This window comes from Phytophthora sojae (genome assembly GCF_000149755.1).
Source record: "Phytophthora sojae unplaced genomic scaffold PHYSOscaffold_5, whole genome shotgun sequence".
Taxonomy (NCBI): domain Eukaryota; phylum Oomycota; class Peronosporomycetes; order Peronosporales; family Peronosporaceae; genus Phytophthora; species Phytophthora sojae.
In genome coordinates this window covers 1,495,002-1,513,106 of record NW_009258119.1, presented here as the reverse complement: position 1 = coordinate 1,513,106, position 18,105 = coordinate 1,495,002, and the positions used below count along the sequence as shown (strand labels likewise).

The following is an 18,105-nucleotide window of genomic DNA, read 5'->3' as shown; positions in this document are numbered from 1 at the left end:
GAATAATCCTACTAAAACAAGAAAGAAAGACAACACTTATCACTATCGATACGTGAAAGAAGTAGAAGTACAATAAAACACACTTCTTCTGTATAGTCACGTTGCTGCAAAACTCCGTCGAATCGTGTGGTCGGCCTCTGTCAGTTCAGCGAAAAAGAAAAAAAAATCAGCGTTTTAAATATTAATTCCGACGAAAAATAAAATAAATATAAAAGTCGTCAATACAATGGCTCAATCGTGTGCCATCACCAGCCCTCCTTAAAGATGGGAGTTCCCAGTTTTCCCGTAAAGTCGCTTATCAAGGGAGAATTCTGGATTTGAATATGGGAGTTATGGGACGCATACTTTACTTAAGTCAAATGATTCACCCACTTATTCCGATGTTGATACTGGTGCTTCAGAGCCATTAGATGTCATCATAAGAACCCCAAGTAGTAACATTAAGATACATCACAGTCAGTGCTGTCGTGATGATCGTTGTCTATGCGGAACAACCTCAATATTGAAAAGCGCCCACGTTTAATTATCGTTGACAGTTCCGCTGATTGAATATGTTTTCCTACATCTACTAAAAAAGAGACCTAATACGCAAAGATTGCCGTGATCTAACAATAATAACCCGTAGCAAAGGTATCCTGATCCAAGCAACAATGGGCCGTAGCAAGCATTCTATTAGTGAATTTGCAACCTCAAAAGTCCACCCCCACCCTTGATTTCCCCACCCTGTCCTGGCAGCTCAAGCTTACAAAGATACCTGACACAAAATAAGGTAAATGAACCCAGTAGACGGTCCTATCGTCCCACAGCTGTGTTGGACCATTATTCGAGCGCTTTCAGCATTTAGATAGCGTTCTCTTCGTTGCGCTGCGACACCAAAAGCTAATCATATACAATTCCGTAGCATAAAATCCGCAGTTCGTAAGAACTGTCGTTTGTGCCCCTGCGGGTGTTTGAGATAATGCAACATATGCTTTTATGTTGCATTATCGGTTAAAGAGCTATTTGAAACAACAGCAATGACAGTTGTACAGCAATTGTATTACAGCACAGCAGCGCAAACTCCGATTTATTACAGCTCAAAGCATGCTTTCGGCGACAAGCTAACCAGGCAGCAGCAATAATAAAGAGGGGTGTCAGTCAGTCAATGCAATATATCAGGAATCGACCGAATCGGGGCAGCAAGCGAGCAATAGGTAGGTCGCCGTCGTATCGGCTAAGTTAGTTTTGGCATGTGGCTGTCATTTCTAAGATACGATATCTGTTTGTACATGTCGGACGCCACAGCAGCAGCAACCATAAACCGTCGTTGAGTAAAACAAAAATATCGCTATTGATTAATGGTCGTGGGTGCAGACTGTTTGTTGAGAGTCGACTTTGAAGTGGGGAGACCTAAACGGCATTGAAATCAGTATAGCAATTCTACAAAATCAAGTTGCAGGCGTCAAATTTGGACATATACACCGAATAACCCCAGAAAAAATAAACACATTATACATTCAATATGAACCGAAGCTCAGTCTGGCAGCTTGAAGCTGTGCAGTATGTACCATGAATAGCAGTAACGCTAGTGTGAGTTCATGCAATGAAATGAAATTTGCGGTTATGACGGCTGACTACGCCCGTCGCCGCGCACTGCTGCAGCGCCACATACGGGGACTCCCGCGGTAGCAGCCCAATAGTGTGAGTTCACGTTGATTCGCCACGGCAGATCGAGCAGCGTAAGCCATCCAGCAAATGGACGCATGATATTTCACAGTACAAAAATAAGAGCAAGTGCTAAAATTCAAGAACGTCTTCACGCAACTCTCTTCTGCGGCAAGCATAGCGCTATTACTACATATACTACTAGTAGTAAATAAAGTTTTCTACTGTGCAGGTTTTGGAATACAGTAAAAAAAAGACCGAACTGCGAACACCGCGGGGCAAAGCCCGCAAATCAGTCTTCTGTTTTTCACGGGAGTATTTGAGATTTAAAAATGGGAAATCTGGGAAAACCCGTGAAAATCCATAAGGAGGCCTGGCCATCACTCATTGGCGAGCTTTAGAAAAATGAGTCCGAATTTTCGCCTTGAAAACTATTTCCACTATATCTCAGAAAATTAATTACCAATATGTTTTCATTTCGCACTCGTTTTTGTTTTCTTACAGCGGGCAGATGGACCGACGCCATGGAGTCTCGGCCCCGACGGGCATCCAGCAGCTCAACAGCGAGAACGAGGCCGCTCGCTTCGACGAGGCCCTGGCCGGCTACTTCCGTGTCGCGTCTACAGCGTCGACGAGCAGTAAACGCGGTCGAGGGCGTGGCCGACGCGGAATGATGGCGCCATCTGCAGAAAATGACAACTCCGATACCCCCGAAACCTGCTTGAAGCATCTCAAGCGCCTGCTACGAGATTCCGCAGCTCCAGTGCAGTCTCATTGCATTAAGAAGCTCCACTTAACAGTGCTGTGTCAATTGCAGCGAGGCAGCAGGCCGCCTACCGTCTTCTCCAGGGTCAGTGAAGACGTAAAGTATTTTTCCTCTTACGGTAATTTATTTATTATTTATTTTGCAGGCGGTGGCGCTGTGTGATGAGATTTTCAAGCGGTCCGTGGTGTTTCGAGCGCTGATCACGAATCAAACGGCCTCGTTCTTTGATCAGCTGCTGGTGGCTGCGGGTGAAGACCCGAGTGCCAATGTTTCAAGAGCGTTGCGGGCGAGAACGCAGGGGTCCCCGCAGGTGACGGAGGTGCTGGCGCTGATTGAGACGTGGAAGCAGGACTTTGGAGACAAATACCCGTCGCTGGTGGCAGGCCATGCTGTGCTGATGCAGAGAGGGTATGCGTTCCCACACAGACGTGAGAGGCGGCAGGAACAACGACAGCGAGAGGTCGACACGAGACGGCATCGTGAACGCGTGAGTGAAGCCAAGAAGCAACAAAGAGACAAAGAGATGGCGCAGTTTGTGCCGGAGATGGAGCAGGTGCTGGTGGAGATGAACCGGGTCTTTGAGATTCTGGTGCCGACGCTGGACGCGTTTGATGTGCGAGACGGGTCTGACGAAGAGGAAGAGAAATCGGCATTGCCAGGTCCTGCAGATGATGTTGTTTTGGGTGAAGAGAAGCGTAACGGAGATACTGAAGATGCCGCAAATGGTGTCGGTGGTCGAGCCGAAGGGGATGGTGATGATGAGGTGCAATGGGAAGACGTGAACGAGCCGTCGTTGGCAGGATTGGGAGCTGATGATGCTGAGGAGGAGAATGAGAACGATGACGTAGAGTGGGAAAGTGTGGAGACGAAAGACAACGCAGCTTCTAGTATTTTGCAGGGCGAAGCCTCTGACAGCGATGATGACGGCAACAACATGGACATCAATGACATTGTGCAAGCATACGGTCTCGGAAGCTCGTCGTACCAGCTGACCATCGAGGTTTCCAAGCAAGTGTGCGAGGAATCTTCTGATAACGACGCGCTCTTCCGAAGTCTGGCGGATGGCGCACTGCGTATGCGAAAACGTTTCCTACCCTTGCTAGACGACTGGGAGCAGCACTCGAGGCTCACAGGATCGTCTTCATCCAGCTCTGCGACGATACAGGTTCAACGCGAGGTGCTGCTGCAGATCGGGGACTTGCGTGACCGCATGACGCGTGCTTTGCTGAAGTGGGATGATCTTGTCCAAGGCGCGAAGAAACCCAATAAGAATAAATCCGCTCGACCGGCGGTGGTCTCGCTACCACTTGATGCGTACGAGCCTCCAACCAAGCGTCGACGTCGTACGAGCAATATTAAGTAACTCCAAGATCATCACTGTGTCCTGAATGGGTAAAAGCAAGCCTAGTAGTGCCCAGTTAAGAGTTTCTTCGGGTTGAAATGTTTTCAAAGTTAGCCATGAAGATCAAATATTTGCCGCATAAAGTATTCATCAAATTCGTAGAAATGCAAACTGGACTTGCATTGTAGCGAGCTCCACGGCATACACGAAAGATCTTCCACTCGATGATCCACTAGGGATTCCAAAACACGCGCGACCACCGAGCCAAAAAGCTCTCACTTGGCTCTGCCGTTTCCGTGTTCTGCATGAGCTGAGGGGAGTAAGCATCGCAAAACTTGTCCAGACGGCGATTCAGAGCGTAATACCGCATTGTTGTCTCAGCTAAACGAATGAGACTATCGCTCACGTCTTGTAGCATCTGCGTAGCCCCGTCAGCATCAGCAACCAGTGAATAAAACTCGGTTTGACACTCGCTTTCGTGCTTGTCGTCGATGGTGTCGTGTACATGCCCCAGGCGATCCCAGAGCGAAGCATACAAAGCAGGTAGCGGCTTCGATCGGTCCTCTGCGTCTACCAACTGGTTCAGCAGCTTTTGTGCTGCTGTGATTGCTTCCCGAGCGACCTTCGGAGCTCCTTGCTCCGTCTCCAAGTTGTCCTTAAGGCTGTCCTGTTGATCGCTGGCCATTTGCGCCAATTTGTCAACGACAGTCGAGATCTTGATTCGTTTCTCCGGATCGAACGCACACATCTGCTTTACAATTTCCCACTCGTCGTCACTGCAGCTCGCAGGTGTTGCAGGAAGTTTGCTCTTCGTTGCATGGTACCGCACGAGGAAGTTGTCGAGTTTACCCCACGGCAGACAAGGCTGCGGCACCTTTCCGCACTTCACCGCTTCTACATTCTCCACAACGCGCAGTGCGTCCACAATACACATGCCAAGAGAGAAAATGTCTGACGCAAATGTCGGCTTTTTGCTTGCCGAGTTATGTGCTGCGTCGTTGGTCTCCGGTAGACATTCTGGCGCCACCCAATGCCACGCGCCTGAAATCTGTGGCATATCCTCCTTGCTCGCAATAGAACTCAAGCCAAAATCCGTCACCTTCGCCTTCATATCGCTCCCGATCACGATGTTGTTGCCCTTCAGATCACCGTGTACAACCCCTCTAGCGTGGAGATACTGAACACCCAACGCGGCCTCGTGCAGCTTCGTCCACAATTCATCCGGGTGCTTTTTCAAGTAGCTGACGAGGGTGCCGTTGGTGGCGTACTCGCACACGAAGAATGGCGTGCTAACGTGGCAGGCGCCGAAGAGCCGAATGATATGAGGATGGTTGAATCCAAACCAAATCTCAACTTCATGCCGAAATGTGGCTATTGCTTCCTCTCGGTCAGCAGACTCTATTAAAGATTGGGAGCTTGAAAGGTCCGACAGCAACGACGAGTTCGATTGGGAGGATTTTCCTGTTTCAGACCCAAGGAGCTTTGCCACCACCTCGGAGTCAAGCCACTTGGCTCGGAACACGCTCCCAAACCCGCCACTTCCCAGGCAACGCCACTCATCGACGATCAACTCGAACCTAGGGATGAACCATCCGGGGATAAGCTCCGACAAATCCTCACTCTCAATTGTGGATGCAATTTCAGTGTATGTGTCGGTCATCACGGTAAGTTCGTCTGGTGTGTACTTGGATTGAGGGTTGTCCATCTCTGTTTTCAAGGTCCTCAGGTATGCCGCTCGTTCTTCTGGTGTCTTAAGGCGGTCCAATAGAAGCGAAGTATCCTGCACTTCCGAAGTTAGCCTCCCGGTCTGTTCATTGCGCTGGTGTTGCCACCGTGAATTCCTCTCACTCTCTTCATTTAACGATGACTTCAGGGATATCAATACTGTATCAATGCGTGAATGGAACGCGTCCATGTTTGCGATCATTCCACGAGTTGAAGAAGCTTGCAGCAGGGAGAATTGATCAGGTGGCATTGTGATTATCCGACAAAAGTCCGTGAGAAGCGCCTTGAACTGTGCTAACTACTTCGGGTTCCTGCTTGAATCTTTCAAAGCCTTACGAAGGCTTTTGAGGTCGTCAAATGCTCGGCAATACCGGTCTTCGTCGCACAGAATCATGAACTGTTCCACATCCAGCCACAATTCGTCAACGTCGATGCTCTCATTGTCATCCACAGCGATCGCAGGCTCACACTCCGGGTCGGAAGACAAAGAACTCTCAGCAGAAGTCAAGCGTTCGAGCTCAAAGACAACGGAAGACAGGTTTGCCCGTTGGTCAGGATCGTAGCTACACATCCGCCATACCAGCCTGCGCACGTCTCCAGGTGGGCAGTCAGGTTCACTGAAGCTGTGGGTATCCGTCTCTGGAGTCCAGTGGATCTTATACTTGTCCACAGCGTGCTCCTTTTGGCAGCCCCACGGCTTCTCCCTCGTGGCAGCTTCCGCAATACACAGACCCAGAGAATAAACATCGGACGCAACTGTCGGCGGCTTACCCTCCAAAACCTCCGGAGCCTGCCAGCGTTTTGACCCCACCACATCCAAAGACCCACACGAGATCTCTTCGTCGATCCACTCAAGCCGAAATTCGACAGCTTCGCCAGCCCATCACTACTAATCAAAATGTTACCACAGCGAAGATCACCGTGAACGATTCCCCGCTCGTGAAGGTATTCGAGACCTAGTGCAGCCTCATGCAGCAACTTCCACATCGCTGGTCTCTTGGTCGAAGCGAACTGCACGTGCTCAATAAGTGATCCATTGCTCGCGTACTCACAAACGAAGAACTGCAGGTTTGGACCAACATCGCACGCGCCATACATTTTCATCACGTTGGGGTGCCGCAGTTGCTGCCACAAGCGAACTTCATCCTTGGATGCAGTGTGAGATGCGTCCGGAATGATGAGCCTGACGACAGCGTCGGCATCCAACCACTTGGCAAAGTATTCGCCTCCAATGTTGCCGTTCTTGAAGAAGTGGACCAGACCAACTTCGGAAGGAGGGATCATGTAGCTGGATAAAGCATTAGAACACATAACTTCTGCTGTGGCATGCTGAGGGCGAGGTGGGAGAAATGGTGTCAGCATCCGCCGAATTTCTTGATGTCCGTGATCAGCGGCTAATCGAACCGCAGATTCTCCGCGCTGGTTTCTGTGGTCGACATCAATTCCGCGTTGCTCAAGGAGGCACTGGACGACCTCGACGTGGCCATTTCTGGCGGCTTTCATCAGCGCTGTGTGTCCTCTTTTGTTTGTGGCGTTCACGTCCACGCCGTGTTCTGTGAGGTATCGAACGATCGCAACTTTCCCGTTTGCTGCAGCCCTCATGAGTACGGTGTCACCGTTGCCGTTCTTGGCATTTACAATAAGTCTCCGCTCCTCAGTGAAGTAGATGTATGCATCAGCATGTCCTCCACCGGCGCCGAGCATCAAGACCGTATCTCCATCATTCGTCTTGGCATTGACGTCCGCATCGTGGCTATCCGCCAGAAATCGCACAATGTTGCTCGCCCCGCCCATTGTGGCCATCATCAGCGCTGTAAGACCGGATTTGCTCTCAGTATTAACGTCAGCGCTGAGTTGCTCGACGAGGTACCGAACAACATTGAGATGTCCGTGTGCAGTGGAGCTGTATGCCCGAATGCGTTCGCGGCATTGACGTCGCAGCCAGGCAGCTCAGTGAGATATTGGCAGATTTCCACACGCCCCTTTTCGGCGGCTGCCATCAGCACTGTATTCCCCACACTGTCTCTGGCAGTCAGACTGGCACCATGTTCAACGAGGTATTTAGCCATTTGGAGCTGGCCATCTTCCGCGGCAATCATCAGAGTAGTTCGGCCATCCTCTGTTTGAGCATTTACGTCTGTGCCGCCTTCAATAAGAGCTCGAGCCACTTCAATTCGACCATTCCTAGCTGCCCACGCCAAGTCTGTTGTACCCTTCCCGCCAGTAGAGTCCATAAATGCGTCCACCCTTAGCTCAAAAGCCGAACCCGCAATGTTGCTTCCGTGTCCAAGTCGGACCTCGTCTGCTGCTTTAACGTGGCTGTTTTAGCTTCAGCTACCAGTGCGCGAAATTCTGCCTCGCATTCATCGCTGGCATTACCACTGATCTGTCCAAGTATCTGCTTGAGGCGATTCCAAAGTGAAGTATACATCGAAAGCACTCGTGTCGATTGCTTGCTCTCTGACTTCTCCAGCCGAATTAGCAGTCTTTGCATTGCTGCAACTACTTGTGGGGCAGACTCCAGCTCTATCGACTCCGTGCCGTCATTCGTCAGAAAGCAGCTCGACTCGATCTCAGCTGCATCGCCAGCCGTATCGATGATTCGAGGGGTGAGAAGCAGAGGGGTGAGATACTGCTCGATACCATGATGCCTAGACGCAACAGCCAGTCGGACTGCCGTGTCACCGCGCATGTTCCTAGAATTCACGGCCATGCCGCATTCCTCAACGAGATATCGCACAACCTCGAGGTAGCCACTTCCGGACGCGGTCATCAACGTTGTGTGTCCGAGTGCGTCAGTCTCATTCACATCGGCGCCAGCTTCAGCGAGACATCGGACAACATCAACATGTCCAGCTTTGCAGGCCTTCATCAGTGCTGTGTATCCGTACGTGTCCTTGGCATCCAGCTCAATACCAGGTGACCCAGCAAGATACCGCACAACTTCCACCTGTCCGCTCCTAGCAGCGTACACCAGAGCCGTGGATCCGTTCAAACTCGAAGTATTCACGTCACACTTGCACTCCTCAGTAATAAACCGAGCTGTCCACCTTCAGCGGCTCTCATCAATGTTGTCTCTCCTAAGTAGTCGACGGAATTCACCGCAGCCCCACGATCCACTAGATACCGCACTACCTCCAGACGCCCCTCTCTTGCAGCCCATCGAAGCGCGTTGTCCTTGTCCACGCCGGTGCCTTGATGCACCAAGGCCTTGGCGCGATGGAGCTCGCCCGCTCTGGCAGCTTCCAACAGCTCGTTCCTCCTCATACTCGGGGACAGTGATATCCACCACAAGCATTTGTGTAAAAATCACGCGAGATGAAATAATACACAATACCGTTGCTTGCTCATCATCAGACCACTTTAAAGTGGCAAAATTAGAAAAATTTCCACCTTTTCCACTTTCTGGCGAAGGAGTAAATTTTGGTAAGAATGACCAGAATTCAAGTCCCTTCTGAACGATACCACGCACAATAGCACTTACATAGCTGTCAAAAGGGCGCTGACACAGTACAGATGCATGCCATACATGGCGGAAACTGCGAAAATGCTGTTGGAGTCGACGAACACGACTGTGCTTCTATTCGTAGCGAAATACACTTGAGGCAATAGCGAAGTTCGCACGTTATAGCTCATCAACGCAAGCAGTATGATTCATCGACGCAAAGGCGTCATAGGTGTACTATGCGATAAACGAAGCTAGGAAGCAAGACGGGGTTTCCGTACAGCCACGAAGGGGGACACCATGCCGCCACGCGTATGCAGGTATGCGGTTGCCGCTGTTGTCAATTTATACATTTACGTATTTTGATCGATGTAAAACGAGGTTTGGAAGTGGCAGCGGGGGCAGCGATCCGATGCACAGCGAGCTCGCAGTCTAACACAAAAGGTATCCATAGATAGGGGTTAAGTACTTACTACTGACCTGAAATGTGTCTGCCACCTTTAGGCTCGTACTTAGCCAGACGGTTAATAATTATTGTATGGATTCCACTTTTTCCACTTCCTGCCGAGAAAATGTGCCACTTTAAAGCAAAAAGTGGAGAAATTGACAATTGCCACTTTTAAAGTGGTCTGCTCATCACGACCCATGATCTCGAGATGAAAGAACATCAATCTTTATGAACAACAAACGAACTCTAAGACTATATGAGACCGCGTCAAACGAAAAAATGCTTACGAACCTAAGTACGAATCACGATTTAAGTACATCAATCGCAAGAGGGCTGTCTTGTGCTTCTTTTGAGCTATCATACGCTCCCAAATATGAAGAACTCGTGGAGTGACACCGGTCTGAAAAAATATCTCCATTTTCGGACCCCGAAATCCCTGGTGTTATTTGGGGCGTATGACCTCAATATTTTTTCGATTTCGACATATTGTATATTATCGGATAGCTCATGTTAAAAGCAATCGAATAAGAGTGTTTTTACGCGTTTTACGAGTGGCTTTCACTTTCAACTTGTTGATGTCCAGTTATGTCCGAAATTTGATTGGTCAACTTTAAACGCGATTATCTCGATAACTCCGCTTAGCGTCTTTTTGTTTGACCAGTTTCATGCATATTATGCATGAAACCCGCCCTTCCCACACTTAGAAGTGGTAATTGGGTTTCTTGTTCTCCAGCACGCGGCGAACCATCCAGCCGTCCGTGTCCTTCATCGTGTCCGTGGACAGCCCCCACATGAGGCAGGGCTTAAAGTTGGGCGGCTGGGGCATCTCGTAGAAGTCCGGCAGGCCGAACCTGTGGCCGATTTCGTGCGCGGCGACCGTGAGCTGCTCGTTATCGATGCCGTCCAGCAACGTCTCAATACCGAACTGCTGGAAGTTGTAGTTCCCCAAGCCTCCGGTCATTTCCTCCGTGGGCCACAGCGAGACGTCGAACGGTTTGCCCTCGCAGCCGCTGGACTCCGACCAGCCACCAAAACCGTCCGCCGCCCGGTAGCAGTTCTCGGGCATTGATGGTCCCCGTCCTGGTCGAGGTCGCCGATGTAGATCTTGCCGAGCGAGTTATCCGACCACTCCAGGTCGGAGGCCTTCCTAGCAGCCCAGTCGACGATGTTGATGTTGATCTCGTCGTACGGCCAGCAGTTGTAGCCGATGAGCCAGCGGTTCCACGCAGCGTACTGGCGGGCCAACATTGCCTCGATTTTCTGCGCGGTTTCTTTGGTGAGCTTGATGGTCTGGCTGTCCCAGCGGACGCAGTAGTTGAGCGAGCCCTTGTTCTTCACGATGTGATCAATAATCCAGTTGTCGTGGCCAGTCATGTCCGACTTCATACGGTTGTCCCAGATCCACTGGAGGTCCTTGGGACTAATGTACGGGCTGCCGACGACACACTCGCCAGGCGTTCCGAACGGGGCGTGGGCAGCGCTGCTATTCCAGCAGCAGGGTTCGCTACCAAAGCGGTGGCGAGGACAACAGCAGAGACGCTTGAGAGAAGGCTTGGGACCATCGTGGAGAAATGGGGAATGAGGTCTTGCAACCAAATGCCGCTGGCGGACCTGCCTGAAGACGTCCGTCTCTGGGAAACATGACGTTATTGGTTGCACTGGTGGAGGGCAAGGTGATGACCCCCACGGCTGCAATACCAATCAATTCTATCGTCTACGCGAATAGGTAGCTCTCTTCAGATGGTACAGTAGAACGGCGCTATCCACGTGATCCTCTACTAAGCAACTACGGTACTGTAGTGTACAAACAACCTACAACAGATCAAACAACTCCTAGATGTTTAATTAACTGCGCGTTTTTGAAGTTTGATATTCTAGTGCAGAAGTTCAAACGCGATGTGTCAAGCTAAGCTTCGACCGTACTGTTATGCAATTGATTCGTCGGGGTCATCGCATTTTTTTTAATAACAGAAGGATTAATTTTCAGCTGGCCGTGTTGTCGAGTACGACAGATACGCCACCTGGAAATTAATCCTGTGGCGCCGTTCGGACGACACTGCGCGATACAATAGTTTGCGTTGAGTAGGCCTATTTTCGTACTACTAACGGGTTCTCCCGTTTTGAGTTTTGAGTGCCTTTTCCTAGCACCAGGGTCCGATCTTCACAGCATCGGATTGGTCAAACAGAGTGTCTGACAGACGATGGTGTAGAACATTATCAATGAACAAGCGCACAGCGGCGTGCCCGTCGCCCCTGCAAGGTGTTGGAACCAGGGGCTCCAATTCAGTTATTAATTTCAATTGAAAAACAGTATTTATGACGATTGCCACTTATAATTATTAATAATATATTAGTTTTTAATTTCATGCTAATTAAAATTAGCATGAAATTGAAATATTGATATTGTTAAAAATGTATGTGCTTTGTATCCCCGGGCAATAATAATAATTTTCAATATGGCTCTAGCCAATAATACATACTTAGTTAAGTATTGTCTTCATGTTTATTGAGAACTTTCATACCCGAAATATACGTCTCGACATATTAAACTTTTGATCGACCAATCACAGGATCGCATTAACCCCTCCCACGCCTGTAATTGGTCAATCAAAAGTTTAATTTGTGTTGGAGCCACCCAAAATATGATGCGACTAATGAAATCCTTTGTTTTGGGCTCTGCCACGAAGCCAAGGTGTTCGTATCTGACATACCGGGTAACACAGTTTTTTACGACGTTCGTATCAGCAATAATAGCGTTACGCCGTTCCAAACCGGCACGCCACACACGACAATCATGGCGGAGCACGGCGCCGAGGACGCCGCGTACTGGCGGCAGTTCGAGCGCGACTACTACGCGCTGCTGGGCGTGGCGCGCGGCTCCTCCAGCGACGACATCCGCGCGCGCTTCCTGACGCTGTCGCGCGAGTTCCACCCGGACCGGCGCCGCGGCGATACGAGCCTCGTGGGCGCCGCCAACGCGCAGTACGCGGCGCTGGACCGCGCGTACAAGGTGCTGTGCGACCCGCTGAAGCGCCGCGCCTACGACGTCTACGGCGAGCGCGGCGTGCTGGTGCTGGAGCAGGACGGCGCCGCGCGGTCCCGCGCGCTGGGCGCGCACCTCGAGACGGCGGGCGAGCTGCAGCGCTACGTGGAGGAGCTGCTGCGCCGCACCAACCAGCAGGCGCTGGAGGCGCAGTTCTCGTCCTTCAGCGAGATGTCCATGAGCGTGGACGCGTCGCAGTTCGTGCAGGCGCCCATGCGCGGCCTGCGCAGCCTCTTCCAGCGCGGCGCGCGCTACGTGGAGCGCTCCGAGATGACCATCCACCAGCGCACGAGCTTCCCGCTCTCGCGCAACACGACACTCACGCTGGGCGGCTACATGGCGGACAAGGTCGGGCTGGGCATGGGCAGCTTCACCATGCAGCTGGCGCACCAGTCGTTCGACCCGAGCGTGCCGTCCTTCACGCTCTCGAGCGAGCTGGGCTGGATGCCCAAGCTGCACTGCCAGATCAGCCAGCCCGTGTCGCCGCACACGGTCTTCATGATCATCCCCGAGCTGGACGACAACGGCCTTGACATCTCCATGGGCGCCAACCAGCTGCTCTCGCCCGAGCTGCACGGCGCCATGATGTGGAGCACGCGCGACGGAATCTCGGCCTCGCTCAGTCAAGACACAGGCACCTACAACGCCACCGCGGCGGTCGCGGTCAATGGCGCCGGACCCAACGTGTCCTTCCAGCTCCGACGCGCGCTGATGGCAGCCACGACGGCCAAGGTGTCGCTGCGCGCGAGTCTTGCGATGGGTTTGTCGTTCGTTGCCGGGGCCAGTCGAGAGATTTCCAACCGCACGCGAGTGGCGCTCGGAGTTTTGTTGGCGCGCGCGGGCGTGACGCTGCGCGTGGGCTTCACGCGCGGCAGCGTGCGCTTTGTGGTGCCCATTTTCCTGTCGCCGTTCTCCGCGCAGTCGGCGTTCGCGACGTTCTGTGCAGCCACGTCGCCGTTCGTGGTCGCGGCCGTCGTCACGCAGCTGGTGAAGCCCGCGCAGGAGCGTAAGCGGCGTCTGGAACTGGAGCACCGTCACGATATGCGTGTGCAGTACCTTGCAGCAGCTCGACAGGGCGCGCTGGAGCAGCAGAAGCTGATGCAGCGGTGTGCAAATGAGAAGGTGGAGCAGGAACGGCAGCGGGAGGACGGCAAGGGCCTGGTGATTTTGCTGGCTCGGTACGGCAAGAACCCGACTAGCCCGGAGTCGCGCGAACCGCGTCGAGATGATCTGGATGTGGCGCTGAGAGCGATGCGGGAACAGGACCTGAACCGTGCAATTGGAGACGACGAAGAGATCGGAAGCGGTGACAACATTAGTCAGCAGGAGGAGGAAGCGGAGCTGCTGGAGCAGAGGTGGATCGATGTGACGGTTCCGCTGCGGTTCTTCGTCAAGGTAAGACAGCATTTGTTTTATTGTGCATCGGTCGAAGGCTAACTGAGTTGGTTGTGCTGCTGCGATGGTATTCAGGACGGAGAGCTTGCGCTGAACTCGTCTTCAAAGGCTGGACTGCTAGGATTCTACAACCCGTGCGTGGATGGTGATCAGACTATTGCTGACGCACGATCACCCGCAAACTCCGCCGTGAAGCCGCTGCTGTAAGTATTTACTTCGCGCTTGTTTGTATTGTGTGTTGCTCATATAGTCATGTATGTGTATGTTACGCAGCTACGTTCGCTATGCATACGACGGCCAGGTGTTCGAGGCTACTTTCGATGACGACCAGGCTGTTAGTTTGCCGTCGCGGTACGCTCAGGTCATGGGCCCCGTTGGCAGTGTTTACTAGACAGGCTACGTGATTTAGATGAGAGAGTGCACCTTGTGTGCTAGAGGCTGGATGGCATTATGTTGGAAAGTCTAGACTAATGGATGAGCTTCCACCTTCACTGACTGTGTGAACTCGTCTACCAGCATGTAGCTCCGGGGTTGACTGCTGCTTGCTCGATCTTTTTCAACGATTCCAGTTTCCTGTACTGTTGGTTGAAGGAAATGGCGATAGCATTCAGAAACTCCGCGAACTCCAGCGTCGTAGTGATAAAGGCGTCTTGCTCTGCGTCGTGGTTACCGTCACTGGTGCTCGGCTCGGGTGTCAATGGAAACTGGTGCCGTGCGCTACGGACCTGAAAAATGATCGATGAAGGTGGGTGTTCATGCCGACCGGGATGCAATGCCGAGGACGGATGTAATGGTCATCTCTTGTCGGTTGCTGCAGGTTATCCCACGGTTCAAGCGTGCAGACCTATCACATCATTTTTTTTGCCTGCTAATATTTCCATGATGGACGCCTCAAGACCATATCGTGTTCGGTAGTCTACGAATACCATTTCCGTTTAGCCATCTCATTCGAAATGGTGAAGCTCCGCTTAATGTGCGCAATTGTTGGCGAGAGGTCGGCGTTCGAGGTAGAGGTTGACGACGGTGACAGCGTGTGCAAGATGAAGGATAAGGTCAGAGAGCAGAACGCGAACAAGTTGGAGTATGTTGACGCACCGGACCTGCAGCTCTTTCTGGCGAGGACGACGACTTTCGACGGGTGGTTGAAATGGTCTAGTGCGGCATCTGTAGCGCGCGATGACGATGGAACGCTGCGCGATCACAAGGATTCAATGTCTGGCACGCGGGTTCTCAAGAGATATTTTGGAGCTGATTTTCACCCGGGCGAGGGCGAAGTCCACGTGCTAGTGGTGGTGCCGAAAGGCAAGAACATCCGCGAGTTATTTGCAATAATCCGAGAAGATCGCGTACGCCTAGAGCGCTTGGAGAGGCAAGTTGAGGAAAGCGCGGCGGCTCTCAAGCACAAAGAGTCAAAGTTTGGGTCCGTAACTGATGAAGAATTGGGTCAAACTACCCGACAGAGATTGGAAAAGCACGAACTGATTTCCGAGCTGGCCCCCATGGGGGACGGAGAAGCGTTTTGGTCGGAGAAGGAGCCGGAGCATGTCGATGGGATGACTACTGAGGCTGACTTCGTCGCATTAATTACTCCTTTTTCAACGACATTCTATGCAGCTGTAGTATGGTGTTCGTCAATAACAGCGAGAGATATCCACGCGCAGGAGCGAGCACAAGTACTGACATTCAACCGGGTGAATTTGCGACCCACCCAGGGATGTATCGCTCCAGGCCAGCCCCGCAACGCCAAGATGGTGATATTCGATTCGGAGAAGTCGAGGTAGAACTGATCGACTGCGTCTTTTGTTCGAAAGTACCCTCACACTTAGCGATGCTGCACTTGGCCGAGTAGTACGGTATTTTGAAGAGTTTTGCTCCAGGGGGTCAGCAAGCGCCATTCTCTTCGACCGCCGGTCCTTTTGGGTGATCGACAGCTACAATGATGTCGTCTTCAAAGTTCAAACGGCGAAGTGAGTCACGGAGGGCTCGAGATATTTGTTTCAGGGCTTCCTTGTTAGCAACATCCCTCCCTGGGTAATGCGTCTAAAGCGTGTCTGCTCATCATTGGGCGTTGACGTAGTAGAGGGTGAAGCATTTCTCAGTCGTGGCGCTTTTAGACGCGTGTTCAAGCTCACCCGACAAGGTCAGGAGTTCGCACTAAAGATCGCGGAGGACTGCTCCACTGACCGCCTCCATCAGGACAAGGAGGCTTTGACGAAAGCTCAGCACACAGGCTTGGCGATCAGTCCTGTAAAATCCGTCGAAACACCTGACGTTATTGCCGTCTCCTGTTGGGGAGCGCCAAGGGCTTGCTCCATGGAGATCCTCGCGTAGCGAATGTAATTATTGCTGGAGGGAAGCTGCTCTGGATTGACCTTGTGAGAGCAGTGAAAGCGACCCCAACTATGAAACTTCTTGGTGCTAAAATGCTCACGCAGTCCATTCTTCGGACCCATTGGGTGGAACCAGAGTTAAAGCAGTTGATCGACGAGTATGGCAGCAGCGCTACGCAAACCAACCTCAGTCATCTGGCCGAAAAAGTCTGCCGAAGCTTCAGGTCTTACTTACAAGTCTAGGTTGCAAGTCTTCGTCAGTCCGAGCCAACGATTTTCATCGCATGCAGTTGGTTCCACTTTCTAGTAAGCAACGGATGCATGACGGCGTTTGATCTGTTTGCATGTGTGTGCAGTATGTAAGATGCAGACTGGATTCCAATCAAATGCACTGGGTCCCTGCCAGTCAAATTGTACTTGGGGCTTCACCCTTAGATCCTGATGCACGATCATGTCGTCAGCTGTACGTACTTCAAAGTATTTCGCGCGTTCGTGGATTTCATAAATTCACTTATGTGTTTTGTCGTTATGCCCGCTATGCATACGATGGGCACCTGTTCGATGGCGATCTGGCATCCGCTTGCTATCACGGTACACCTAGGCCATGAATCCCGAGGCTGTGTGAACTAGGCCATCTGTGTGGTATTGAAAGACGGCGCAGTGCTAGCAATGCTTAAGCAAAAACTTGGCGAAACGCTGTTAGTCTAAACTTTTGTTTTAACAATCTCCAACGTTGTGTTCAATCAATCACTCAGTTCTGGCGTAGTTAACGACAGAACATGAGTGAAATCTCGAGACTACCTCGAGCTACTTAGAAACTGCAGCCACCAGGAGAGCATGGAGAGGGGAGTTGAGGAAACGCTAGCCTCTTTAAGGCACAAAAAGTCGAAGTCGGGGTCCTTAAGTGATCGAGCATTGGATCAAACTACCATACAGAGATTGGAAACACACGAACTCATCTTCGACGCTGCACCTACGAAGGAAAGAGAAGCATTTTGGTCGGAGCAGGACCAGGAGCGTGCCGATGACATTACGACCGAGGCCGATTTTGTCGAATTCATTACTCCCTATTTCAGCAGGGTATTATCCAGCTGTGGTATGGCGTTTATCATTAGCGAGAGATACCCGCGGCTGCCTCGGACTGCCAGGAGTGAGCACGAGTAATGGTCTCATACCGGATGTATTTGCGACCCACAAAGGTATGTACCGCTCCAGTCGAGTACCGAACGAGAGTGGCCCGGAAGAGTTCCGCGTTGGAGTAGCAGAGCGACAACTGTTCGACTGCGTCATTTTGTTCGAAAGCACCCTCACCTATAGCGATGCTGCGTTTGGCCGAGTGGTGCGGTATCTGGAATATATTGACCCTTATGGGCCAGCATGCGCCATTTTCTGACCGCCGCTCCTCTTGGCTGATCAATAGTCGCGATTCGGTTGTTTTCAAAGTTCAAACGGCGAAGTGGGTCGATAAGGGCTCGAGAGAGTTGCTTCGGAGCTTCATGATGGACAACACGTCTCCCTGGGTGGATCGCCTAAACAGTATCTGCTCATCATTGGGTGTTGATGTCGTAGAGGGTGATGCATTTCTCGGTCGTGGCGCTTTTGGACGCGTGTTCAAGGTGACTCGGCAAGGCCAGGAGTTCGCACTAAAAATCGTGGAGAACCGCTCTATTGGACGTCTTTATCGAGAGATGGATGCCTGGAAGAAAGCCCAGCACACGGACTTGACGGCAACGTTTTTGGAGCTCATTGAAACTCGTAACACCGCTGCGTTATTGCTGTCTCCAGTTGGGGAGCCTCTGCCTCGACCGACGACACGACAGGAAGTGCGAAACCTCTTTGGGCTGCTATGGGAGCTCCACGCCAAGGACTTGTCCATGGAGATCCACATTGTATCGAATGTGATCCTCACTGAGGGAAAGCTGCTTTGGATTGATCTTGTGGACATGATGGTGTTATGAATCGGCTCC

The 18,105-nt window shown here is 51.6% G+C and overlaps 6 protein-coding genes across 6 annotated transcripts; 4 read left to right on the top strand and 2 right to left on the bottom strand.

The window, feature by feature from the left end:
- Positions 1 to 2,155: 2,155 nt before the first annotated feature.
- Positions 2,156 to 3,773, top strand: PHYSODRAFT_504986 (hypothetical protein; the record flags this gene model as incomplete). Its single annotated transcript, XM_009530335.1, has 4 exons — positions 2,156 to 2,255; positions 2,334 to 2,494; positions 2,556 to 3,083; positions 3,246 to 3,773. 4 exons carry the CDS (start codon positions 2,156 to 2,158, stop codon positions 3,771 to 3,773), a joined length of 1,317 nt encoding a protein of 438 aa, XP_009528630.1.
- A 670-nt stretch (positions 3,774 to 4,443) lies between these two features.
- On the bottom strand, positions 4,444 to 5,349 carry PHYSODRAFT_436147 (hypothetical protein; the record flags this gene model as incomplete). The annotated part of the gene is made up of 3 exons (XM_009530334.1): positions 4,444 to 4,617; positions 4,663 to 5,167; positions 5,225 to 5,349. Coding segments are annotated over 3 exons (804 nt in total), but the record flags the coding sequence as incomplete, so codon positions are not given.
- A 4,721-nt stretch (positions 5,350 to 10,070) lies between these two features.
- PHYSODRAFT_254356 (neutral zinc metallopeptidase) lies at positions 10,071 to 10,932 on the bottom strand (the record flags this gene model as incomplete). Its single annotated transcript, XM_009530333.1, has 3 exons — positions 10,071 to 10,385; positions 10,406 to 10,816; positions 10,879 to 10,932. The coding sequence occupies 3 exons, from the start codon at positions 10,930 to 10,932 to the stop codon at positions 10,071 to 10,073; spliced, it is 780 nt and encodes a 259-aa protein (XP_009528628.1).
- A 1,232-nt stretch (positions 10,933 to 12,164) lies between these two features.
- Positions 12,165 to 13,850, top strand: PHYSODRAFT_507700 (hypothetical protein; the record flags this gene model as incomplete). The annotated part of the gene is made up of 1 exon (XM_009530332.1): positions 12,165 to 13,850. One exon carries the CDS (start codon positions 12,165 to 12,167, stop codon positions 13,848 to 13,850), a length of 1,686 nt encoding a protein of 561 aa, XP_009528627.1.
- A 911-nt stretch (positions 13,851 to 14,761) lies between these two features.
- PHYSODRAFT_507359 (hypothetical protein) lies at positions 14,762 to 14,929 on the top strand (the record flags this gene model as incomplete). The annotated part of the gene is made up of 1 exon (XM_009530331.1): positions 14,762 to 14,929. A coding segment is annotated over one exon (168 nt), but the record flags the coding sequence as incomplete, so codon positions are not given.
- Positions 14,930 to 16,975: 2,046 nt separating this feature from the next.
- PHYSODRAFT_301661 (hypothetical protein) lies at positions 16,976 to 18,050 on the top strand (the record flags this gene model as incomplete). Its single annotated transcript, XM_009530330.1, is given in 4 exon segments — positions 16,976 to 17,234; positions 17,254 to 17,337; positions 17,456 to 17,893; positions 17,932 to 18,050. 4 exon segments carry the CDS (start codon positions 16,976 to 16,978, stop codon positions 18,048 to 18,050), a joined length of 900 nt encoding a protein of 299 aa, XP_009528625.1.
- Between the last annotated feature and the right edge of the window lie 55 nt (positions 18,051 to 18,105).